Source organism: Oryctolagus cuniculus, chromosome 7, assembly GCF_051225735.1.
Source record: "Oryctolagus cuniculus isolate XC-2025 breed Fujian yellow rabbit chromosome 7, ASM5122573v1, whole genome shotgun sequence".
NCBI lineage: Eukaryota > Metazoa > Chordata > Mammalia > Lagomorpha > Leporidae > Oryctolagus > Oryctolagus cuniculus.
Window position 1 is genome coordinate 40337444 of NC_142873.1, and position 12664 is coordinate 40350107.

Consider the following 12664-nt stretch of genomic DNA (forward strand, 5'->3'; position numbering starts at 1 on the left):
TGGGAAGCGAGATACTCAGCAGACTCATAGAATGGCAGATGTCCTAAACAGCACTCTGGCCTCAGAATCATCCCTAAAGGCATTCGGATCTGGCTGAAAAGCCCATGAGAGTATTTCAGGCATGGAAAGCCAAGACACTCTGGCAAAAACAAACAAACAAACAAAAAACCAAAAAAAAAAAAAAAAAAAAAAAAAAAACCCTAAATGAAAGATCTCTGTGAGTGAGATCCCAGTGGAAAGAACAGGTCTTCAAAGAAGGAGGTACCTTTCTCTGAAGGGAGGAGAGAACCTCCACTTTGACTATGACCTTGTCTAAACAAGGTAAGAGCTGGAGAACTCAAGGGGCTTCCATAGCCTTGGAAACTCATGACTGGTGCATAGGGAGATTACTGATGCCATAAACAGGAGTGTCAATTTGTAAAGTCAACAACAGGAGTCACTGTGTACTTACTCCTCATGTAGGATCTCTGTCCTTAATGTGCTGTACATTGAGACTTAATGCTATAACGAGTACTCAAACAGTATATTTCACTTTGTGTTTCTGTGTGGGTGCAAACTGTTGAAATCTTTACTTAATGTATACTAAACTGATCTTCTGTAAAAAAAAAAAAAAGAAGAAGAAGAAATTATCAACTCCCAACTTGACTCTCACTGGGATTAAACATGACAATAGGTCTGATCTGATTTCATCATCATTTAAAAAATCATCTATTATTTTTCATTTTATGTTTCTGTGTGGGAGCAAACTGTTGAAATCTTTACTTAATGTATGCTAAACTGATCTTCTGTATATAAAGAGAATCGAAAATGAATCTTGATGTGAATGGAAGGGGAGAGGGAGTGGGAAAGGGGAGGGTTGTGGGTGGGAGGGACGTTATGGGGGGAAGCCATTGTAATCCATAAGCTGTACTTTGGAAATTTATATTCATTAAATAAAAGTTTAAAAAAAAGAAATTATGGAATATGTACACCCTGGAACACTACAAGGTAGTAGAAAAAAATGGATGAAACTTGAAAGCATCATACTCAGTGAAATAAGCCAGTCACAAAGGACAAATACTTGCTGTTCTCCCTGATCTGTAATAACAGAGCACCTCAAAGGCAATCTATAGAAGTGAAATTGACACTTTGAGTTGCAATGACTTTGAACAAATTTGTCTCAACTGTTGAAGTACAGTTTATTTTTTTCATACAATTTGTTGAACTATTTACTTAGTATAGAGTTAATTGTATGTGTATAAAGGTAAAATAGACTTTAGTAAATAGATTTTAGTAAAAAATAAGAATGGATGGGGCCAGCACTGTGGCATGGTAGGTAAAGCTGCCACCTGCAGTGTCAGCTTCCCATATGGGGGCCAGTTCAAGTGCCAGATGCTCCACTTCTGATCTAGCTTTCTGCTATGGCCTTCACCATATGAAGCTCCTGGCTCCTGGTTTCAGATCAGCACAGTTCCAGCAGTTGCAGCCATCTGGGACGTGAACCAGCAAATGAAAGACCTCTCTCTCTCTCTCTCTCTGTCTCTCCTTCTCTCTCTGTGTAACTCTGACTTTCAAGTAAAATAAGTAAATCTTTACGAAAAAATAAGAATGGAAATAGGAGAGGGAGGAGGAAGAAAGGTGGGAATGCAAGAAGGAGGGAGGGTTGAGTGGGAAGAATCACTATGGTCATAAATTTGTATTTATGAAATGCATGGAGTTTGTATACCTTAAATAAAAGTTTTCTGGGGCAAATATAAAAATAATGAAAATTTCCAATGAAAAGAACACTGTGGAAAAAAGTGTCATAAGTGCATGTGGTGCCAAGACTATTATCTCAAGGCCCTAAACTGAAATAGGACTTGGTGAGGTGACAGGCCAAGTGCTTTCTAATACCAAGGAGCCTCCTATGAGGAATTTTTCTAATCTTTTGTTTTGGAAAAAATTGCTTCACTCATTGGGTTTATGTAATAAAGCAAAATGACAAGACACTGCATTGGGAATATTGTCACTTCTTATCTCCAGTAAATTGTTTAAAAAATAGTGGAGGAGAGTGTGAGTATGGTTCATGCTAAAAATTTGTTGAAAGAAAGATGAAAAGAAGAGAGAGAAAGAAAGAAGAAAAGAAAGACCATATAGCTTTACCAATTTCTCTCTGTATTGGGGCCAAACACATTCTTTAGAGAAAATTCTGTCAGTCGAATTATGAGACATGAGCAATTGGGGAGGGCCAGAAGATCCTCCTCTAGAAGATGAAACCAAGGACCCTGTCCTCTACTGGGACCCACCCAAGACTGCCCAGTTTAACTTGTGGCTAAAGTAGCCCGAGAAAATGGGAGCTCAGCCAAACCAAAATAGTTTTTACACACATGTGTAGAGAGCCCAAAAGTGTGCAACTGCCAGATGTCAATCAAGAGTGTCAGGAGATCATCAGTCAACACTCCTCACACTTCAGGGATAAAAGCCCCAAGCCAGGAAGAAAAAGTGCCACGTGCTCTCTTGAGTGGCCCATTCCTCCCTTGGAACTTATGTATCAACTCCACTTTACTATCTACCTTTACTGTTGTCTCTCTGATTCAGTGAAAAAAAATTGAGGCAAGCCTGCCACCACCAGTGACAGACTCATAGATCTCATAGTTATTTACAAATTTTTTTGCAGGTACACTTCCTCCTGTTTTTAATTGTTCTAAAACATAGGTAAACTGTAGGGTCTGTGTCTCACTGACTGAACTCATGGTCAGCACTGACAATAGACTGCTTGTTTTTCTTAATGGCTTCCTTAAACCCTAGTGTATCTGTTTCCACAGAAAAATGATGGCAAAGACTAGGTTTCGTACTGGCTCTGAAAGTACCCATATTTCTATAAAGTTTTTGAGGTTTACAAAAAATTTCTAAGCACAGCCTCCTAGGACATAGATAGGAAGTATTATCATTTTTATTTTACATGTAAATACTGAGGCACATGGACAGGGAAGAAGATTTTCCCAAATCACAAAGTCAGAAAGTAATAGAGTCCAGCTTTGGAACAGTGTCTTTTCCTGTGTTACTTAGTCTCTTTCTAATTGATAGCTTTAGAAGAAGCAGAAAATCAATCCAATTCAATCCCTAAGAGAGGCCTTGATCTCCAATGAACATCGTGAAGACATAAAATAAAAGAGAAAACAAATGAAACCAAACTGGATGTTTCCTTTGTTTGAGATCATACTCAGATCTGTACTGTTTTCAGATATGAGAGTTTTGATTTGTATTATTTGCTTGAATTTCTCCCAAAGGCTTAGTTTAGATACCTCCTGAAGATCATAAGATATAAACTAAACATTCAGGTTTGGGGGATACCAAAGCAATAAACTAAGCTTAAGGGAACCATAGATTTACTTTGTCTCCAGAATCCCATGACTCAAGACTGTTCTAGATTCTTTCAAGAATCAGAAACTCACAGACTGTAAAGTGAAGAGAGAGCATAAAAAGGATCAACCTCCCCAGGACACTACAGGGTTTTCTCACTCCTAGATAATACTTAAAATGGTTATTAAAGGGCATTGTTAATCTGGACCTCCATGGTTCTTGACTCTAGAAGGAAACAGAGCAAGAAGCAAGACTTGCACACCTAGAAACATGTTAACATGGTTTCACGTTGATTTTATTTCAATTGTGCTTCTCTTTTACAAATGATAACAAATGAGTCTACTAGTTTCACTTATTCCACCAATGTTTATCAAGCACTTACTATTATATGCCACTTAACAGTTATAGCTAGTTCAATTTAGTAGTTCTGTAAATTTTAGAGCACAGACTTTACTATGTGTGGTGCAAGCTCTATTTGACATTTGAGAAACAATTGTTGGTGCTAGGAAAAAATGCTGTTGCAAAGTTTCTTGAGCAATGCCATCAGTTCTTTTGGAGTCTGTCTTAAGATGTGGCTTTAGAGTTTGGTGCCCCTCTTGGTCTTCTTAATCTTCAGGATAAATATGAACTGCTTCTGAGTTGAGATGAATAACCCTGTATCCACAGCAAACAGAATAACCACCAACAATGGGATAAAAAATGGTATCCAGTGCTTCCTTTGGTGAGCTACAATTGAACATAACAACAAAAAAAATATGATTTGTATTAGTAACCAGAGTAAAGTTCAGAGCTTCGTCCTCCCTAGAAAAAGCATGAAGCTTCATTCATGATGTGATATGGCACACAGAGGATTGGGTTTCTTGGTCTGTGCTCCCTGGAGCTCTAAATTGTAAGTCTTGAGTATTTGCCCATAATCACTTCCTAACAGTTCCTCTAGCCAGTATACTCAAAAGGAAAGGTCATAGGAAACATGGCTCCTTTTTTGGAGCTGACAAGACCAGTATCCTTATACGATTTTGATGTGGGAAAAAAACAAACAAACAAACAAACAAACAAACAAAAAAAAAACAGTGAGGCTGGAGGGTCATCATTACCCTATTTATCAATCATTTAATTGTCACTTTTTGTATGACTTGGATGAAATGAATTTATTGGACTAGTTAAACTACTTTCCAGTTGTACAATTTTGTGATTCTGTTATTCTAGTTACAGAGTACTGATTTTTGTGATTATTCTAGAATCATAGAACCCCAGAGTATTATATCCAGAAATCACTCAGAGATCACCTAGACCATCAATTCTCAACATTGGTTACACTTTATCATTATTACTGATGCCCAGCCCTTGCTCCAAACCAACATAATCAGGATCTTAAGAGATAAAACACGGACATCAATAACTTTTTTTATATTCCTCAAAGGAGTCTAGTGCTGTCTAAACCCAGCATTGTATTTTACACATAAAAATATTGAAAAATCATAGACAATTAAGCAGCACTTTGTTCTCTAATTAATACAGACCTCCCTTTAGAACTTAATTCTGACTTTTAGAATATGCTTTTTTATATACATTAGTATGAAAAAAAAATGTTCCCAAAGAAAAGTCCAGTTTCCTCCTTGCAAGACAAATATTTCAAAGGCTCCTTCTTTTATACAAACTTTGGAAATAGCAGTTTTTCTTATAGGCTGTAGAGGCACCTATGTGCCTATCCTCTCATTAAACCCATTCACCAGTTTTCCAGTACAAAGGCACACAGTTTACTGACTTCTTGGCTTCCTTTCCCAGACCTTCTATTCTAGAATGGATTCTTCAATCTTTTATATCCTTTATTCCTTCAATTTTGAAGCTCCCTTTCAATTTGATGAATGTAAGTGTTCTCAGGAGCAATAGATGACTTTGAGATCAAAAGAGTAATCATAATCTGTTATGCTCAGGTAGTGTTCAACTGTACTCAAATCCACTTCAGAAATATTGCCCCATTAATCTTCATTAAAATTCCATAATGTGAGTAGGTATTATATCACTATTTACCCAAGAAGAAATTTAAGGCAGAGATTGGGATACAGACCACAACCTAGGTCTCCTGGTTATAAGTCTAGTAGACTTCCCAAGGTATCAAAGCTGTCTACACTCTACAAGCTGCAACTGCTCAGGCTTGGATATTCTCTATTCCTTCTCCTGCTCTTGATCATGCCCTTTCCTTTATCAACTCACCTCTGATTACGGTAATGTTGATGGGACCAGAAACATAATGTCGTGGCTTAAGGTCACCCTCACAGTGGTAGGTGCCACTGTCTTCAAGTGTGGCTTTCGTGATGGAGATGTTGTGATTCTCATACCAGTACTTGAGACCTTTGCCATTCTTGTAATAGATTACCTTGTAGGCATCCCAATTCTTCCAAACATGGCACCTGATGAAGAAGGGCTTACCCTCTGTCACCACATTAGGAGAGACCTGTAGGAGCAGCCAATCTGAAGAGTATGTAATATGTTATTTATTCAATAATGAATGGAAAGAGGTAGGAGAGGATGGATAGGTAAAGTAAAATGGGGTCATTTATAAAGCATGTGTCTGTACATGTGGGTTATAAACAATTCATTTCTTGGCTCATCAGGTTAATAAAAAGGAAACACAAAATAAAGTTTAGAGCCTATCTCCTATATTGAAAATTTATTTCTCCTCAAAAAAAAGTCAGTCTGGAGCAGTGAAGCCTCTGGACCTTGCTGCTGAGCTCATCAATGGAAAACCTGAAATGCAAAATTCTCTACAGAGCTGTTATTTCTAGGTCTACTCACTAATGTGGAATAAACATACTCTGTCTAGGCAGTTTCTGCTTAAGTGAGTCTCCATTCAGTTCTCTCTAACCTTCTAGGGAATTCCTAGTTCTATTATTGATCATAGTTGACTCCAAAACTTCCTCAAAACACACATCACAATTTAAATTAATTGTTTGTGTAATTCTTCACTTAATTTTCTATCAGTGAAGAGTCATGTCTGGTTCTACCTTATATCCCCAAGGATTACCCTAGGAATTGGTGGGTACTCAACAAATATTTGTCAACAATGAATCAGTGAAAGACAAAAATCATGTTCTATGGCTAAAGTCATTGTAAAAACAGAATTTTAAAAGGGAATATGGCTGGCTTGTGCAAGTGTATTTTATTAAGGAGCAATCCTTTAGGACTTCTATATAATCTAAGGAAGGAAAAAAGTTATTCTACATTGTTTTAGTTTGAATTTGGAGTTTGGATATCAATGCTGAAATATCTCTTTTTCACGCAAGAGAAAAATATACAGTATAACAGTGACTTACCCAGCTAAATGAAATTAATAGTTTGTTCATTCAACATTGACTGATAATCCACATATACCAAAGTATGTTATGCTAATTGTTGACATTAGGAGGATGGGAAAGAAAATATAAAAAGTGTTCTTAACTAACAGTAGAGGACATGAGGGATGTATCCACATATATTTCATAATGAAGAGTATAACCTAATATTCAGGACATGGCATATGGATTGTGGAAAGCAGATCTTTAAATGAAATCTTTTGATTTTGCTCTAGATACTTCACTTTTTTTTTTTTTTTTTGACAGGCAGAGTGGACAGTGAGAGAGAGAGAGAGACAGAGATAAAGGTCTTCCTTTGCCGTTGGTTCACCCTCCAGTGGCCGCCGCGGCTGGCGCACTGCGGCCGGCACACCACGCTGATCCAATGGCAGGAGCCAGGTACTTATCCTGGTCTCCCATGGGGTGCAGGGCCCAAGCACTTGGGCCATCCTCCACTGTACTCCCTGGCCACAGCAGAGAGCTGGCCTGGAAGAGGGGCAACCGGGACAGAATCCAGTGCCCCGACTGGGACTAGAACCTGGTGTGCCGGCGCCGCATGGCAGAGGATTAGCCTAGTAAGCTGCAGCGCCTGCCGATACTTCACTCTTTGCAATGCTCACATATCTATCCATAATGTCATTTGACAACATAATATACATCTGTGTCTGGGCAGAAAAGATTGAGGAAAACAGAATAGAAGAATAATATTGATCATAATATTTAAAGGAGGCATAAGGATAGGCAGCAGGACTTGGCGGGTAGGATAAAAGAGATGGTAGGACTTGAATGAGAGGCTCTGGGTCCCACCCCAGTGCACTAAGCCATGGAATAATCTGCTTTCTCCCCATCTTCAGATAGGCCATTCCTCATGTGGGAGAATATATATGTCGCTGGAACTTACCACTGAAGACTTCCAGGTACACAGGATCACTCTGGTTAAAACTGGGGCTTTGACATTGGTATTGCCCACTGTGCTGGAAGGTGGCATTCAAGATTTCCAAATGTGAAGTTGTCTCTGCTAAAGCGATGCCATCACGGGTCCACTTAGTGGAGTTGTCATCAAGAGACTTGTCCCCATTGCATGTAAGAGTTACAGCCTCTCCTCTAAATATTCTATTCCATGGTGGGTACAAAGACACCACAGATTTCAGCATAACTTCATGAAGATAAAATTATGAAAAGAGGAAATAAGGGGGGAAAATCATTGAAAACTGTTTAAATTATAAAATACAAGCATACTAACAGTCAGACAGTCAATGATGAGTCTACCCAGGTGCTGCTCATGAGAACCCTGTCCTGATTCCCAGGGGATATATTAAAGATGGAGGAAACAGGGGCTGGTACCATGGTATAGAAGGCTGAGCCTCTGCCTGTGGTGCTGGCATCCCAAAAGGGTGCCCAAATGTCACTTTGTTTCTCCCTCTCTCTGTCTGTAACTCTACCTCTCAAATAAGTAAATAAATAAATCTTTAAAAAATAAAAATGGAGGAAACAGTGTTGTGGTCCGAAGGAGCTCCCAACATATGCAAGAGATTTATAAACAAACAAACCAATTTCTGTGTGACCTGGGATAACTTACTCTTATTCTCTTAATTTCAATAACAATAAATGAGAACCACAACTTCTTTTCAGCCAGAGACAATATCTGCCTTCTTAACCATTTCTCAGCACAGCGGCTGGCTCACAGTAAGTGTTCAGTAAATATTTATTGAGAGGATGAATGAGTAACTAATTGATGAATTCCTTAAACTGGATGAAGTATAAGGTTTTTTCATGCTTTGTGTGTGTGGTGTTTTTGTTTGTTTGTTTGTTTGTTTGTTTTTTGGACAGGCAGAGATAGTGAGAGAGAGAGACAGAGAGAAAGGTTTTCCATTGGTTCACCCCCCAAATGGCCGCTACGGCTGGCGCGCTGCACCGATCTGAAGCCAGGAGCCAGGTGCTTCTCCTGGTCTCCCATGTGAGTGCAGGGCTCAAGGACTTGGGCCATCCTTCATTGCCTTCCCGGGCCACAGCAGAGAGCTGGACTGAAAGAGGAGCAACCGGGACAGAACCAGTGCCCCAACTGGGACTAGAAACTGGGGTGCAGGCGCCAAAGGCGGAGGATTAGCCTAGTGAGCCACAGCGCCGGCCTGCTTTGTGTTTTAATGACTATTTAACTATGAGTGTACATGGAGTGCAAAACATATATCAATTCTGGAAGTAGAGAAATTGATCCCATGTATGGTGTCTCAAATTGAGTTGTTAGTCCTAAGATGCAGGTCCTAGTCTCCCATATTTTCCTAACATCCTGCCCTTGCCTTGAAGTTTCCTTCTCCTGCTTTTTAACTTGGTGACTTGATGGAGTGATGCTGCTGGACCTATAAGGTCCCTAATCAATAGCCCTGTGAGATTCTAATCACTGGACTCAAGAAATCATTTGTCTCCACCTGATAACATCTTGATATTTGGTCTTGTTTTGAGGAGTCTTTTTACCAGAAACTCCAGGCCCAACAAAGAAGGCAATTGCATGTAGCCCCCAGTCTGATGAAGGCCTACTTTTCCATCATCAAGATTCTATAAAGGACACAATATCACTAACCAATCAAAGGAGGATCACAAGCACTGCAGACCAAACAGTAACGTGCTGAGCATGCACCTCCCAGCTCATGCCAATCTATAAGAAGTTTCTGCCCTAACCCCTCAGGAATTGAGTGACAGTTGCAGAGCTCCTTGTTCTGCACTTTACAATAAATGGTTCCATTCTTCCACTCTCCTGATGCCAGTGATTGGCTTCCTGGATGTTGGGCAAATGGACGCAGTTTGGGATTTTCCATAGCAACTCCTGCAACCAGTTTGGGAGGGTTTTCTATAAGGATACTGAGAAGCACTAAAAAAGTCAGTCTTGAATGGTTTCTAAGAATAAAGGACTGTGCCACAAATTTGAACAAGAGTTAAGGAGGCAGCTAAAGAGTCATGATACAAGAGTGATCAATTCAGAAGAAAACTAAGCCTGGGTCGAAGGAGACATATGTTGCAATCCAGTTCTTTGTTAGCAGTGTAACTGCAGGCAAAACACTTGACCTGAGTTTCAGCACCCTCAATTGCAAAACAACCATAATAATAATAATAATAATGTGAGAATTGAATGAGATTGTGTGAAGCTGGCTGCGAGAGAGACTGAGACATGGTTGTTGACTCAAAGAGAGGAGGTATTGAGAGAATGAAATGGTATGTAAGAAGTTTTTGAAGAACGGGTGAGGAAGCCACGGCAAGATGGAGATGGGATGTAGGCTGACAAAGGAGGGGTATATTCCTACTCCTTAGAAAACAAATTGACGTGGAGCTAGCATTGTGGTGCAGTGGTTAAGCTGCTGTTTGCACCAGCATCCCATATTGAAGAGCCAGTTTGGAAACACAGCTTCTCCACTTCCAAACCAGCTCCCTGATAATGAGCCTGGGAAAACAGCAGGTGGTGGCCCAAGTACTTGGGTCCGTGACACCTAAATGAGAGACCCAGATGGAGTTCCTAGTTTTTGGCTTCAGCCTAGTCCAGCCCTTGTTGTTGCCACCATCTGAGGATTGAACCAGCAAGTCAAAAACTTCTCTCTCTCTCTCTCTCTCAAATAAATAAAGAAAGCTATTAAAATAATAAATAAATGTGCAAAGAATTTCAGGTCTATACAAAAAAAAAAACTAAACAAAAATGACAAGATGAAGACAAACAGTTAGAGAACAATGTCTAAACACATTGAAATGTTGAGAAAACAAAACAGTACTCACCTGCTAGTGTGCCATCTGGAGCTGCAAAAGTCCAGAAAATATAAGTTAGCATGGCTCCCCAGTCTGTAAGGATTACGGAGGACTAAGATCTGGATATGGGGATGAAGTCTACATCTAAAGAGGTTTAAGGTCAAATGTCTCAGAAGTCTGACCCAGTAAGAGAGGAATCTACTCTCTTTCCCCTGTCTTCCTTCTCTTGTAGAAATCTTGCTTTCCAAAAGATGCCAGGGCAATTGCAAAAAGAATAAACTTATCAGTTTGGATTCCTTCTTAGGTGTTGCTCAGCCTATTTTCTTCTGCTTTGCAGCTTGCCACCCTCTAGGGAGTCTAGAATATGTCCCGTGTCCTAGAGAAAGTCTCCACCAAAACAATCAAAATTCCCATCCTAGATGCTCCTCCAGATCCATTTTGGACCCTTAGAGAGGAATAACCCAAACACTTACTTACAGAAGAGCAGAAAAGCTATACACAGCAGAATGGGTCCTCCCATGCCTGTAGGCATCTCCTCTGCTGTGTCCGGGTGCCAACTGTCCTGGAGAGATCTGTGGTTTCGCAAATAGGCTTGAAAAAGGAGAAGGAAATGGGTTTTTTGGTATCATATCTGGTTAACTCAGCTGTGCCTGTACTTGCCTCTTTCTGCAGAGATAATACTCAGGTTTGTACCAAATGAGTCAATTTTATATTTATCCCCTTACTCTACTCCCCATCCTACCCACCACCAATTGCACCTCTGGAATCATAAGACAGAGGCATAGCTTTGGGTACAGTCCCAGAGTTTTCTTAAACTTTCACTTAATGAATCACTATTGAGTTTGCAACTTGCAAACGCGGGGTATAGGAGAGAAAAGAATAAAGCAGCAACAATTAATTAATTACTCAACATCTGATAGTTTTATGTCCCAGGGACTATGCTAAATATACTTGATATTTCATTCATTTCCCACAAGAATCTTATGAAGTAAAGATCATCATTATCTACCTTGGGAAAACTGGATCTTACAGAGGTTAAGTAACTTGTTGTAAGGTAATACCTAGTACATGGCTAATTTGGAGTTCAAACATAAAACCTAACCCCAGAATGGAATTCTTTTTTATTATTTAATAAATGTGAATTTACAAAGTGCAACTTTTGTATTGTTGTGGCTCCCCCCCCCCAGCCTCCCTCCCTCCCACGGCCCTCCCCTCTCCCACTCCCTCTCCCATCCCGCCCTTCATCGAGTTTCATTTTCAGTTACCTTCATATACAGAAGATCAACTTAGTATACACTAAGCAAGGATTTCAACAGGCTGCCCTCACACAACCGCACAAGGTATAGAGTATTGTTCGACTAGTTAGTGTTGTTTTTAAGTTTCATAGTAAAACACATTAAGGACTGAGATCCTACGTGGGGAGCATGTACCCAGTGACTCCTGTTGTAGATTTAACAATTGGCACTCTTACTTATGATGTCAGCAATCACCCGAGGCTCTTGCCATGAGCTGTCTAGGCTATGGAAGCCCCTTGAGTTCACCAACTCTGAACTTGTTTAGTCAAGGCCGTATCACAGTGGAGGTTCCTTCCTCCCTTCAGAGAAAGGCGCCTCCCTCCTTGATGGCCTGTTCCTTCTGCTGAGGTCTTGTTCACCAGGATCTTTCATTTAGGTTGTTTTGCCACCATGTCATGGCTTTCCATGCCTGTGAGACTCTCATGGGCCTTTTAGCCAGATCCGAATGCCCCAAGGGTTGATCTGAGGCCGGAGTGCTGTTTGGGGTATTTACCATTCTATGAGTCTGCTGTGTGTCCTGCTTCCCCCACAGGATCATAGAATGGAATTCTTACTCATTATGATAGTGGTGGTACACGTTCAGGAGTATGGCCAGCAATTGTTGAAATAGTTTCCAGTTTCTCCTGAGAGACCCACCCTCTTGTTACTTAATTTCCTGCTGATAAATTATCACATAAATCCACAGACTTTCATCTGATTCACTGATAATCTACCACCAAAACAGCCAAATTAGAGATCTTCAGAGACTTCTCTACCAGGCCTTAATCTGACTCAGAATATAAAACAGCAGAGACCATGTAATTTATTTTATTTTATTTCCCAACTTTTGTCAGTTTGTGATTTACAATCCTTCAGAATACTTACCTTTCCTCCTTTAAATACATATTAATTATCTCCCTCTCCAGGATCCTTTTAATTTTTCTGTTTTTTCAAAACTAGGTCAAGGTTGTTCATCTTCTAGGACCTGATATTATGAAGATTCTGGAG

General features: G+C 39.9%; 1 protein-coding gene across 2 annotated transcripts; it reads right to left on the reverse strand.

Moving 5' to 3' along the window:
• Nucleotides 1-3594: 3594 nt before the first annotated feature.
• FCER1A (Fc epsilon receptor Ia) lies at nucleotides 3595-10955 on the reverse strand. 2 transcript variants are annotated; one of them, XM_008264246.5, is made up of 5 exons: nucleotides 10860-10955; nucleotides 10413-10433; nucleotides 7555-7809; nucleotides 5536-5793; nucleotides 3595-4047 (listed from the first exon to the last, which is right to left on the reverse strand). In XM_008264246.5, exons 1-5 carry the CDS (start codon nucleotides 10912-10914, stop codon nucleotides 3899-3901), a joined length of 738 nt encoding a protein of 245 aa, XP_008262468.3. In that variant the 5' UTR covers nucleotides 10915-10955; the 3' UTR covers nucleotides 3595-3898. The 2 variants fall into 2 exon arrangements, with proteins under 2 accessions (XP_008262468.3, XP_089157769.1); XM_089301643.1 differs by having other exon boundaries at nucleotides 10856-10942.
• Nucleotides 10956-12664: the final 1709 nt, after the last annotated feature.

What these genes read in the sequence shown, in the direction of transcription:
- FCER1A (XM_008264246.5), bottom strand. Translation starts at nt 10,914, where the DNA reads ATGCCTACAGGCATGGGAGGACCCATTCTGCTGTGTATAGCTTTTCTG. An exon ending in TATAGCTTTTCTGCTCTTCT is followed by an intron (nt 10,434 to 10,859) that starts GTAAGTAAGTGT and finishes GGACTTTTGCAG; the next exon opens with CTCCAGATGGCACACTAGCA. An exon ending in CAACATTACCGTAATCAGAG is followed by an intron (nt 4,048 to 5,535) that starts GTGAGTTGATAA and finishes GTTCAATTGTAG; the next exon opens with CTCACCAAAGGAAGCACTGG.